This window comes from Vipera ursinii (genome assembly GCF_947247035.1).
Source record: "Vipera ursinii genome assembly, chromosome: 3".
Lineage (NCBI taxonomy): Eukaryota > Metazoa > Chordata > Lepidosauria > Squamata > Viperidae > Vipera > Vipera ursinii.
The window spans coordinates 52,452,755-52,466,318 of NC_139516.1; the positions used below are offsets into that span (position 1 = coordinate 52,452,755).

The 13,564-nt window shown below is 42.0% G+C and overlaps 1 protein-coding gene across 1 annotated transcript in view; it reads left to right on the forward strand.

Moving 5' to 3' along the window:
• ATXN7L2 (ataxin 7 like 2) overlaps window positions 1–11,317 on the forward strand; it is a 28,439-nt gene extending 17,122 nt beyond the window's left edge. Inside the window, exons 7-11 of the mRNA XM_083358591.1 lie at window positions 2,767–3,014; window positions 3,120–3,312; window positions 4,345–4,466; window positions 6,314–7,178; window positions 11,177–11,317. Coding sequence (XP_083214717.1) covers window positions 2,767–3,014; window positions 3,120–3,312; window positions 4,345–4,466; window positions 6,314–7,178; window positions 11,177–11,191 — 1,443 coding nt within the window. The 3' untranslated portion in view covers window positions 11,192–11,317. The remainder of the gene's footprint in view (window positions 1–2,766; window positions 3,015–3,119; window positions 3,313–4,344; window positions 4,467–6,313; window positions 7,179–11,176) is intronic.
• The last annotated feature ends 2,247 nt before the right edge of the window (window positions 11,318–13,564 follow it).

A 13,564-nucleotide genomic window follows, 5' to 3' on the forward strand; every position in this document is an offset into this window, starting at 1 on the left:
GAGTGTTGGTTTGGGCACATGAATATACATGTACTCTTATATGCTGTGTTAACCGAGAATGAAATAATTTGCAGAGAAAATGTTAGAGTGTATGATGCAGGGAGCAGTGTGAGTGGGGCAATTATGTTTGACAAGGAAATGGAGTGAATGATTTTAACTTATACATAAATGGGGAAAAAAACTAGAACAAGTAGATGGGTTTGTGACCTTGGTAGGATGTTTATTAAAGATGGGGAAATGGATTGAGAGATTTTAGGATGTGTAAATACTGATAGAAACATAGTGGGCACTGTGTATTTTGTGGGAGGAATGAACGCTTGTTGGAAGAAGTGAAAATGGCTAGGAATAAATGCATGCTTCTACCTGAATGGTTATATGGAATTGAGTGTTAGATATTTCAGGAGAAAAATATAAAAAAGTTGAATGGGGTGTTTAAGAAGGGCATAGGGTGAAAAAAGAACATAACGGAGTTGAGAATGAATGCACGCTGAGTTTGAAATAAATATGCAAGTCAGTAACTGGTCCAAAAAATATGCTCTTTGGTGGCTTGATCAGATAGAATGAAGGAGGATTGAATTGCAAGTAATACATGAAGGAAGAGCAAATAGATTAAGACAAAGGCAAAAACTAAGAAAGTTCTGGGTGGAAAAGAGCCTCAAACAGAAAAAGGTGAGAAAGTTAAAAGACCAAAATAGTGTATAGATGGTATATGGATATGGTGGAAGCAAGGAAGGATAGTTTGCAAGGATAGAAAGACAGGAAGATGCATTGTGAATGTTGTTGGTATAAACTAGATATGTGTATGAGGGATCCTTGATGCTCTCTGAGCTTGCTTGTTTTCTTGCAGACATTGGGATAATGTCACCAATCCAAGTCCAGAAATGCCAGGGAATTTCTAGAAGCTTGTCACTCTGACAAATCAGTCATCGATAAAGATAAAAGACATTAACAACATCAATAGACTGTGCAAAAGAGACTATCACCCAGCCCAAAAAGGAACAAAAAGACTGCAGCACGCTCCACCAGCAATCAGCACCCAGATCAGCATAGATTAACTCCAAGGTTAACATCAGACTAACAATCAAGTAAAGCCAACAGCAAACAGCCACACTAAGAGAATCTCTAAGACCACCCCCATGAACGTGACAGGGCAAGCCACCAGAATATAAACTGACAGCAAATGACACTCTTTACTAGCACTGATGATGTTACCTAGTTTTGGTAATAAAATGTCTGCAAGAAAACAAGCAAGCTCAAAGAGACTCCTCATGTCAACCCTGAGCTACAAATATTCTCTTTTATTAGATATGTGAATGTTTAGTTATATTTTTCTTAGTTCACACCTTCTTTGTCTTACTGTTGCTTATTCCTAACATAACAACATAAGAAAGCATAACATAACACATAACATAACATAACATAACATAACATAACATAACATAACATAACATAACATAACATAACATACAACAAATATGTAAGAGGTGCAATGGACATATCTCTTTAACATAGGTAAAGGTAAAGGTTCCCCCGCACAAGCGTGCTAGTCGTTTCCGACTCTAGGGGCCGGTGCTCATCTCCGTTTCAAAGCCGAAGAGCCAGTACTTGTCCAAGGACGTCTCCGTTGGTCTTGTGGCCAGCATGACTAGACACCAAAGGCGCACGGAACGCTGTTACCTTCCCACCGTAGTGGTCCCTATTTTTCTACTTGCATTTTTATGTGCTTTCGAACTGCTAGGTTGGCAGAAGCTGGGACAGGTAACAGGCGCTCACTCTGTTACACGGCACTCGGGATTTGACCCGCCAAACTGCCGACCATCTGATCAACAAGCTCAGCCTCCTAACTCACTGAGCCATCTTTGTGAATAATACTACAGTATGTGTAACAGTATATAATTTTTGGACGTGGTGGCTCAGTGGGTTAGGATGCTGAGCTTGTTGATCAGAAGGTCAGCAGTTTGACGGGTCGAATCCCAAGTGCTGCGTAACAGAGTGAGCACCTGTTACTCGTCCCAGCTTCTGCCAACCTAGCAGTTCGAAAGCATGTAAAAAAATAGGGACTACTACGGTGGGAAGGTAACAGTGCTCCGTGCGCCTTTGCCGTCTAGTCATGCTGGCCATATGACTATGGAGACGTCCTCGGACAAGCGCTGGCTCTTCGGCTTTGAAATGGAGATGAGCACCGGCCCCTAGAGTTGGAAACGACTAGCACGCATGTGCGGGGGAACCTTTACATTACCTGTATAATTTTTCTCTGCTTTGTAACAAGCAGAAGGTCAGAAGCCACATGCATTCCCAGCAAGTCTTGGATTCGGGTTAAGAACTCTTCCAAAATTTGCTACTGAACTAATATGACAGAAATGGAAAATTATTAAACATAGGGTGCAGTTGATGTATTAATTGAATCACATTAAATTTGGCTTTGTCTTCGTTTTTATTCCAGTTTCAGCCAATCCCTGGAGTATGGCCTCCTGGGAGCCCATTAAAGGATCAAATGTGGTCATTACCCCAAGAAAAGTTTGTCTACTCCTATATAAATAGTGATTTTCTAACCATAACCTCTGCTTCAGTGCTAGTCTCTCAGAGATGTGTTAAAATGTTCCCCAGACAAATGTCACACGCTTTTTTCTTAAGATTGTACCACTCATGGGTTTTGTGTGGGATGTTATTTATTTGAAAATGGCCTGTCATCACATCCTCTCTCTGAGCTTGCTTTTCCACCAGCCAGCTGATAAATCTAACATCTCTCTCTTGCTTGTGCTCTAGATCCATTCTGTACATCAGCGTCGAGAGGTGCAAGGCCGCACAAAGGACTTTGATGTGTTAGTGGCCGAACTGAAGGCCAGCACCAAGAAAGGCGAATCTCCCAAAGACAAGAGCCCAGTGAGGAAAGACATAACTACTGAACGGCTGTTGCAGGACTTCTCTTCCATGTCACAGACTTCCTTGGTTCTGACCAATGTTTCTACTTCTTGTCGAACGAAGCAACCATATTCCCACTGTGCACTTTCCAGGTATCACACAGTTGAGATGAGGGAGCATATGATGATATCTGCCATACCTTCTGGATATTCTGTTCTCAGAAAGCTCAGCTCTTATCCTCTCTCTGCTGCTTGCAGGTCTGGGGTTTCCTCAGAGAGTGACCCTGAGGACGTGCCTACGTCTTCTAGTGAAATTGACAACCGTCTCTACCGTTTCTCAGCATCAAAGAGCACGGGGCGGGTGACAAGTGAGGAGAGTGAGGATGATGCCACAGATGATTCCCGCAAGTTAGATTGCCATTATGCAACACGACGACCCCATCCCCAGGCAGTAAGTGACAGACCGAGGCCCAGCCTGCTCTTTTTCTTTGTGCTGTGTGGCTTTGATGAGAGATTGTCGAGTATTTGTCAGTGTTAAAAGTGGAGCTATTGGGAATGGAATGTCATACCTGTGAAGCTGTGATATGGGCTTCCAGTGCCTGGGTTCACATATCACTGTCAGTCATAATGTGATGTGTTTGTTTTGTTTGTGTTTTGATCTCTAAATCCAGACATTATACTAGTTCAATAATGCTTAGCACAACTGTGTAAATTAAATCAATGTGTCAAGCCTTTAGTCTATCTAGGCTAAGTGTTTTGAAGGGCAGGAAGTAACTCTCCAAACAAAAGGAACTCCTCTTGGCTTTGCGATTAATAGTTCCTTTAATTCAGTCAACCAGAGCTTGAATATTGGTGTTAACAAATGCAAAGCTTCTGTGCTATACTAATGAAATGTGGGTTGAATCCACACAAAGTTCGTCATTCTTGGAAATTAAGATGATAGACTTAGTCTCTCTTTCTCATTAGCTGAACAAATAGAGGATAGAATAGAGCAGGGGTGTCAAACTCAATTTCATTGAGGGCCGCATCAGCATTGCGGTTGCCCTCAGGGGGCCGGGTGGGCGTGGCCTGGGTGGGCATGGCCTAATGGGTGGGCGTGGCTAAAGTGCGTATGGCCTACTGGGTGGGCGTGGCCAGCTCTACATCGTTCGCATCAAGGGTGCCTATGGGGGCCTGGGCAGGAGTGGGACAGATCTGAGGGTCTCTCGTAGAAGGAGGGTCTCTGGGCCAGGGCCAAGGCAGTGGGGGCCGTTCCCTCACTGTTTCCAGGATGGCTTCATGGGCCACATGAAACCACTTCGCGGGCCAGATCTGGCCCCCGGGCCTTGTGTTTGACATGTCTGGAATAGAGGATAGAATGAATAACTTTCTTCTATATAAACTGGGTCTCCTACTTGTCACTAGAATTTGGGAGTGTGCTCTTTGCATGATTTTGAGTTTCTGACACTTTCATCCTTCCATTAATCCTCCCCCACCACAACAGTTCTGCACTTTTGGAAGCAGATTGGTGAGCCCAGGGTGTTATGTGTTCAGTCGACGGCTGGATCGGTTCTGCTCTGCACTCAGTTCCATGCTGGAGAGACATCTTAGCTCACACATGTGGAAGTAAGTTACCCTAGGACAATGCCAAACAAATTGGGGAAATAATTGGAATGTGCTTCTGCCGTTGTGCAGTCATATACATGAATTTGGGCATGCAGTGGAAGAGAATTGTGATGTCTCATATGTCAGTCCTAAATCTTGCATATTTCCTAAAAGCAGTCCTGATTTATTTATTTACATAGTTTGTATCTCACCTAACAAACTCTGAGGGCTGATATAAAATTGTATTACTAAATTTGTACTCTTAAACAAGATTCCAGCAAGCACAAGAAATGTTTAGAGGTAATGCACAAGAAGAAGAAAAAATGGGAAAACTGCAAAAACAGCACAGACCCTCCTTATTCCTGAAAATTCAATTATATTTATCTGTTCATTTCTTTTTAAAACTACTAAGTTTTCTGTGTAGTTATGGCTCAAAGACATATAATAGTTACAATGAAACAGGTCGGTAAAAAACAGAATAAAAAATCACTAACGATATGTAACAAATGATTTTTTAAAAAAATAATATAGCAATGGTAAAATGTTACAAAGATTAAAAGGCATCCAAAACGGTTGTCAGAAAACTGAGAAATTGCATTTACCTAATGCTATCAAAAAAAGCCCAAGCAGCAACAGAAGCTTGGTGGATTTTCATATAGAATATTGTTCCACAAGCCATTCATCATTCATCCAGGCTGAGAGTTTTACACTCTGTCATCATTGTGAAAACTTGAGAGAAGGTGTCAATTTTGAAGAGAGTTTTACGTTCTTACAGTGGCGTAGCGTGGGGGGTGCAGGGGGCCCCCCGCACCGGGCACAACATCTGGGGGGGCACTCGCACTCGCAGCTCTCTGCCCCTGCCTGGCTCACTCACTCTCACTGCAGTGCTGGTTGTGCGAATCCGATCCGAGCCGCCGGGTCGCCGCCCACTGTGCAGGGGGGGTGCCAGGCGTGCGGTGCGGTGCGGAGAGAGAGCGAGGGACTATCTGGGGGAGGGACAGTGCAGCGGCTGCCCAGCGCAGCGCTGAGCGCGGGAGAGAACCACACCAGACTCAAGTGCTAAAATCCACGGGTTAGGGGGCGCAAATTACTTGCCTTGCCCCGGGTGCTGACAACCCACGCTATGCCACTGCGTTCTTATCCCAAGCAACACTGAAATTGTTGGTTTTTTTTTACAGTTTTGTATCTCTTTGACAGAAATGGCCTCTGAAAATAAAAAGGATACCTGGCTCCTTGGAAACAAATAGGGATCAGTTAAATATTTATTGTTTTCTAGTAGGTAGGCTTACTTTTCCACGTCGTAGATGTGTTTGATGGGAGATAGTCATGTGTTTTTAGCTTTTATTTCTCTGCTTCGTCATCAATCGCTCTAAGTCAGTGCCCGTGATCTCTGCTGTTTGGGAGGGGGGGAGGGGGGATTCTCCAGTAGATGGCACTGGATTACCAGGTTTGAGGATATATCCTGCACAGACAGAAAACCTATCTGAAGAATGAGTGAGCCTAGCAGGGGAAGAGGCTGAGTGACGATGGAGAAGATACATGTATTTGCAGGCATCTGTCCTTGTGAAGACCTTTAGAATTTGAAAGCAAATAGATGGGGGGGGGAAGGTTTTGAATCTGAAGGAGAACAGAGATCCGGTATAATTTGGAAATACTATATGAAAAAACAGAGTATAATGGGGAAAAAAGAAAAAAAGAGAAGGAAGGAAGGAAAAAAGGCAACAAAGAAATTAATAAAGATGTTTTGTTCATCTAGTATAGAATGAAGGTACCTTCCCTGAGTAGGGGATTGGACTAGATGACCACCAAGGTCCCTTCCAGCCAAGCTTTGCTTCTTATCTCTTGTTTTCTTGCTTTGACCCATCTAGAAGGATTCCTCCAGCTGCTGATCATCCAGTTTCCACATCATCTCCAATGGTTTTGGGCTTCTCCACATCCAATACAACCCCAAATTACAATTCTTCCCTGGTTTGCAGCCTTCCCCACAGTATCCCAAGCAGGACCTCTGTATCCTGGGCAACTTCAGTGACAATGGCATCCAGGGACAACCGTAACCACCATAGTGTGAACTATGCAGTTGGTTCGCCCCATGCTGCAGCTGCCTGTAGCCAGTCAGACTGCATGGGTGGAAGCCAATCCATCACGTCCCCACTCCCAGCCAATACCCCATCACCATCATTCAGCAAGTTGCCTTCGAACAAGGCCAGCAAGTCCTCCAAAGCCAAGGAGATGGCTGGTAATGTGGAGCCAGAAGCCTTAGCTCGGAAGCGCAAACTAACTCCCAGTGTCCCTGCTAGTCCACCTTATAAACAAACGTGTTTCCTTGATCTGGGCAAGAACAAAACAGTTGGCTGCCAGGTGTCCCATCCATCTGCCAAGGCCAAGACATCTGTGGTGGCTTCCTCCAACCTTTCCCTGAATGGGACAGTCTCTTCCGGGGCCAGGGTCAAGAGAGTCAACCATCTGGATTGCAGGGCACCTAGCCACATGCCAGTCAAAGCCTCATCACTGGAGAACCAGGGCTCCTCATTGAACGGTCCAAAAACACTGCTGACCAATTGCATCTCAGATGAAGAGGCCAAGAGACGCAAGAATTCAGCCACCTATTGTAAGCCAGCGAAGACCAAGCATTTGCCCTCATCCATGCCTTCTTGTTCCTCATCTGATTTGGGTGGCTCAATCAGAAGGAAGAAGCCAGTTGTCTCCTTTGAGGAAAAGCAGAACACAATGAAGGTAAGCTCCTGTCTTAGACACTGTAGGTGTGTGGCTTAATTTTCTTCCACCTTGGGAGAGCTGTACTGGCTTTCTTTTTGCCTTCATCAACTTTGTTTGCAAAGTCTGCATTCTGCCATTACAAGGCTGACTACTTCATAAATGTAAACAGCTATAACACCCTAAAACAAAATCAATATTGGAATGGATAGATACAATTTAGGTTCTGCTATAGTGCTATTTAAAGTATTCAAATGTGGTATTTTCTCTGATGTGTTTGCACATATTTATTTGTATGCCACCTATCTTCTTGATAGAATGATTCCTGCATTGTTACATATTTGAAAAATAATACACTAAAACTGAACACCAATGGTCACCATTTCAATTCTGTATTTTTTATTAGTATAGTAAGCCTTATTTGGTAAATTAGCCAACTGAACCATGAAAAGATCAATATTTTTGAAAAATAAGGACATGAGGCAGATAAGTGTATGCTTATTTTCTCATGGTAACAATAGGATTTTTAAGCAATGTTATTTTTTTTGGTTATATTTTTTAAATTTCTGTACCACTCAATAGCAAATATTTTTGAATGGCTGTGCTTTTTTAAAATTAAAAAGAAATTCAGCAACATTGTTAGAGTAAGTCAGCTTACAATTACTGAAAACTCAAATGATCATGGAAACTAATTTTATTACTGGGGAAATCTACTTATTAAATTCCCAGAAGCACTATTTATTTTAAAGAATAAATTTATTATTTTATTTCTGCACAACTTTGAAGGAGACATAATGGCTGAAATCACAAATCATATTAAGTTTTAGTGTGCTTTAGTTCTGGTCCGTCCTTGGTTATTTGTAAAACAGTTTATGGCTTGTTGTTGCTCCCACCTTTCTTATTCTGCTGTTCAGTTTTATGCAGACTTTAGCATGTGCTAAAGATCCAGTTCTGTTTCCTAACAGGATTGCTTGACCATAAGAGCTGTATAAGAAACAGCAGTTCACAAACACATTTTTTTCATCATCTGAAATAGAAAAGCAGTTTTTTTCTGCTGAATGTTCTTCCACTTAGTTGCTGCTGTCACGCTGAGGAATGGGTGGAAGCAAAATGGCAGCTAAGAGGTCTTGGAAGGGACAGGAATATATATTTAGTCAAATATACCGGAATAGTTAGGTTTTGAAAAGGACATCAGATTATACATTTTCCTGGAAACATAATTGAAGAAAAGAGACTGCTCAAAACATTAGAAATGAAACTTTAATTTATAGACTACATTTCCGTCTCCAGTATAATTTATATCTCATAACAACTTGTTGAAATCAAACCTCTGGACACACGGATAGATTAGTGCAGTGTTGCAAATTGTTACATTTATCATAAAATGAGCCGAATGGAATGGGGAGTGAAACTCCAGCTGATGAACAGAAGCCCTTTTGATGTTTCTGTTTCTGCCGGGCACACCTCTCTTTTCTGAAACTCAGAGTTGTTAAGTTTCCTTTGGCAAGAAAGCTGAGAATTCAAGACCTCTGAATTAAGCTAGTATTGGTGGTTTTATGGCAGGGTGCAAGCAAAATTGTGTGAACAATTTATGAACAAAAAAAAAATCTGCTTCTAAAACTTTTTATGAAAGGCCAAACAGATATAGGTATTTTGAAATGATACTTGGATTAATCTTACCTTAACTGATTTTAGGAAATGCTGGTATAGTATTGACTTTAAAAGTAAGAAGGATCTGCATATTCCTTATTGCTGAAGTCAGAAATTTGAGGATCATGTAATCCAGCTCTCTGCTTGGTACTCACCAGCCAAATGCTGAATTATGTATTTATTAAAGTATTTATTTATTTAATTCGATTTTTATACCGCCCTTTTCCCGAAGGACTCAGGGCGGTTTACAGGGCAGATTAAAACAATACAATATATACAAGTTAAAATAAAAATTAAATTAGATATCCCAAAAAAATTAAAAATAAAACCTTAAAAACCCTCAGTCCAGGCCGGCAAGCTTGAATAGCCAAGTCTTTAGGTCCCAGCGAAATGACCAAAGGTCGGGGGCCATCCGGAGTTCCACCGGCAGCTGATTCCAAAGGGCAGGTGCGCCCACCGAGAATGCTCTCCCCCTGGGGGCCGCCAGCCAGCACTCCCTGACCAGCGGCACCCTGAGGAGACCCTCCCTGTGGGAGTGCACAGGACGATGGGAAATTGATGCTGGCTGCAGGAGCTCCCAAAGATATAATAATAATAATAATAATGTTGGAAGGGACCTTGGAGGTCATCTAGTCCAACCCCCTGCTAAGGCAGGAAACCCTATACCATTTCAGACAAATGGCTGTCCAGTCTCTTCTTAAAAACTTCCAGTGTTGGAGCATTCACCACTTCTGGAGGCAAGTTGTTCCACTGGTTAGTTGTTCTAACTGTCAGGAAGTTTCTCCTTAGTTCTAGGTTGTTTCTCTCCTTGATTAGTTTCCATCCATTGCTTCTTGTCCTGCTTTCAGGTGCTTTGGAGAATAGCTTGGCTCCCTCTTCTTTGTGGCAGCCCCTGAGATAGTCCAGACCCGTGCAATTTAGGGCTGTATAGGTCATTACCAGCACCTTGAATCTCACCCGGAGGGCAACCGGAAGCCAATGCAGCTCGCAGAGAAGAGGTGTTACATGGGAGTATCGAGAAACCCCATCACAACTCGAGCGGACGCATTCTGCACCAGCTGAAGCCTCCGAGTGGTCCTCAAGGGCAGCCCCATGTAGAGAGCATTGCAGTAGTCTATCCGGGAGGTCACAAGCGCATTCCCAAATATTTGAACTTTTTGACTATTTGTAATTCTATTTTTTCTGATAATTGCTTTTTTGTTTATCTGTAAAAATTTTAACTATCACTTTAGTTTTTTCTCTATTTATCTTTAATCCTGCTATCTCTCCAAATTGTTCTATCTTTTCCAATAGCTTAGGCATCGTCTCTAAAGGTTCCTCTAGAATGAATACCAAATCACCTGCAAATGCTTGCAGTTTGTAGGTTTCACCTTTTATTTTCAATCCTTTAATTTCTGGATCTTGCCTAATGTTTCTATTTAAAACTTCCAAAGTTAAGATAAATAGTAATGGGGATAATGGACATCCCTGTCTTGTGCCTTTTCGTATATCAAATTTCTCAGTATGTTATGCCACTAACTGTAGTTATATTGTGCTATGTTAAAATGGTTCCCAGCCGCCAGCTCAAGAAGAGATAGGGTTTCTTTCCGCTTTGAGTTACTTTATTTCATTTGTCAGGAAAATATAAATTAAATCCAGTAGAGATTTCATTTTAAAACTTTGTCCCTGAAAAATTAAGCTGCAGTTGCTGTGATAGCTCCTGATGTTCTCTGAGTGGGATTCCAGCCACTAGTGACTTGGAGGTTCAGTATATACAAGTCAGAAAAACATCTGCCCAGCTACCCAGACTCACTCCTTTTTGTATTAGTTAAACACATCCCCCTACACTCAGAATTTCATATACTGTATGTTCAACATTTCCTTCCCATTCAGTTTAAGTCTGCTTGGTTAAGCAAGTGGCCAGGAAAAATGTATCATTGTGTGATTCCATCTTTCAAATGTTTTTGCAGTCACATGGAGGATCTATGTGGAAATAACTGGTTGCTTTGCTGGAGTATGATGTGAAGTTTTTGTGTCATTGGATTACTGTGAACCTCTAATGATGGGCAGTAAGGGAGCATTTCCTTATTATACTATAGTCCAATTTATGCACTTGCTGCACAGGGTTTAATGGGGATCATGTTTATTTGAAACCTGATCCAACTTTTTTTAAGCTAGAGATCCTTGTTTACATGGTGGGCTGACAACATATGCAAAGTCCATTACACTTTTATGAAAGGTTATTAATTAATAAATATAGCAGCATGTCCTTTGGTCATTTCAAAGGAGCTCTGGCTACACACTAGCCACAATAGATACATTTTCTTTGGTTGGTATGACATGAACTGCCATATTCTTCATTGACACACTCTTCTTTCTTCTCTTGACAGTCAAAAGCACATTAACAGCAAGTGCCTGCGTACTGCAGAAGCCAGCAGTCTGAGAACTCTGTCCATGGATCCAATTTGAAGCCTCTTTGCTTTTTATAACTTTATAGTATTTTTTTAAAGAAAAAAAACCCCTCTAAAATACCTGAAGACTATGATTGTTCTTTTTTGGTGTTGTGGTGATTTTGGATGGATGGATGGATGATGGATGGATGGATGGATGGATGGATGGATGGATGGATGGATGGATAGACAGAAAGACAGACAGACAGACAGACAGACAACAAAGTAAGTGAAAAGAGAAAAACAAAGAAAAACAAAAACTGGATCAAAGGATACTGACAAAAGTGCAGATTTCCCTTCCCAACCATATAATGACAGGAGGGGTACAGAAGCAGGGACCCCATACAAAAAATAGAATTACAGGCTTTGGCAGGGGATAATAATATTTTGGCATCTTCCTGCATGTGCCAAGAGGTTATTAGTACAACTTGGCTCAGGATTTCTGGGAGTTGAAGTCCACAAGTCATAAAAGAGCCAAGGTTCCCCACCACTGCTCTAGAGTAATGCACATTATTTGCTAAAGGAAAATCAATACTTCTTCTCTTTAGCTTAGCAACAAGAGGGCTGGGCCAAAACATTACAGGAATTTTCCTGTGACAATGGCTTAGCCCAGCAATGAGAGATTTTTCACTCTACAGTACGTCCAATTCTTGAGCTACAGAAAACAGAATTTGAGGAATCGATATCTTATTGAACCTTAACTAATCAGGGGTTTGTGCCTGAGAAACCCAGGGTAAAAGAGCATTCCTTTGCTGCTTAAAGTTCTAGATCCTGAAGACAGCTTAAATGTCAGCAAACATCTGATTAAGAGATGAAGTAACTGGCATTTGTAGAGAAAGATGGGTGAACAGAGATGCTAAATTTCAAAAGCAAGAAATACCTCAGTTTTCCAAAGTTGTGGAAGGTACCAGTTAGTATTGGAAATGTAATTGAAGGAGAACCCAGAAATGCTGGGTATACACACTTACAATGCAGTAGTATATACAACTAGCCATTTAACTGGTAATGTGGCTTCTGTCTTGTTTCACTGAATTTTGGAGTAAAAAGTTAGGTATGTCTCACTTGGTCATTTGTAATGGCGGAACTGATTTTTTCAGACAAATCTATACCCCCGTTTCACTGTTTCTCAGGCACAGAAAAGTGACCTAGTGCAGAGGTCCCCAAACCTTTGGGCACCAGGGACCAGTTCCATGGAGAGAGGTTTTTCCGCAGACTGGAGGGTGTGTGGTTTTGTGTGCTGCCTGCATCCCACAGATGGGGCTTTGCTTGTTTGTGCAGCCTGGTTGCTGGCATGCCACGGCCCAGTATCGGTCCACGGACTGGGGGTTGTGGACAGCACAAAACAGCAGGAAGAATACAGATGGTTGCTTTCCATGTAGCTTTATTCATATCATGAAGTTGAGGGAAGATGTATATGCTCCCTGCTGGTGTGCAAGAAAATATAGGTATACATCTGGAGGTACCCAGGGTAGTTTGACCTCATACCCTGGAAAATTATGAAACTGACATTTAGAAGTATCAGGTAAGAAAATTCCAGAATAATCCCAATTCTTGGAATCTGCAACATCTTCCTTAAACAGTGTATCTTGAAGAGAGGAGGTGTTATAGATTAGATTGGTCACCCTAACTCCAAGCCACGGTAGGTTGGGTTCATGGAATGTCATTGTCCTCTATGGTCTCATCTGATTGACACATTGCCCTCTTCAATGTATTTTACACATCGGGTGTAACCCAAACCAACTCATTCCATTTTAGCCCATGACATGTAATGTGAGAATACCGACCTCAGGAATTACGCTTAACTATGGGCAAGTGGGTCCCGAGAATGTGGGTTGGGCGAGGCGGTAGCAGGCGTTGCGTTCAAACTCCCTCATCGTTGATCCATTTCTCCACGCGTTACGGCCGGAAGATTACTGAGGCCTGGCGATTTCCACGTGAAACTTTTAAAAAGGCTGTCAGAATCCATTTATATCATATTCATAAATGGAATGTTTCAAACATTATTCCATGGATTCTGCCATCTCCCGAAGAGAAGAGAATAGATGTGTATTGAACCGGTATTAGGCATTTCAAAGGAAAGGAGAAGCCTTTTGAACTGGGGAAACAAAAGGAGGGGCTAACATCTGGCTTTTGTCACGGAAGAGAGCAATAAACATGAAGGGTCCTAAGTTCCTTTTTCCCATGAGAGGGATGATACGAGATAAAGGATGGGGGACTGACCAAATGGGGTTAAGGGGGGAGGTTAAACCGGGAACTCTTTATAAGGGTTTACTTCGTGGAATAATATTAAGTCCTGTCTCGCTTCCTACAACCAAGCATGTCATAGTA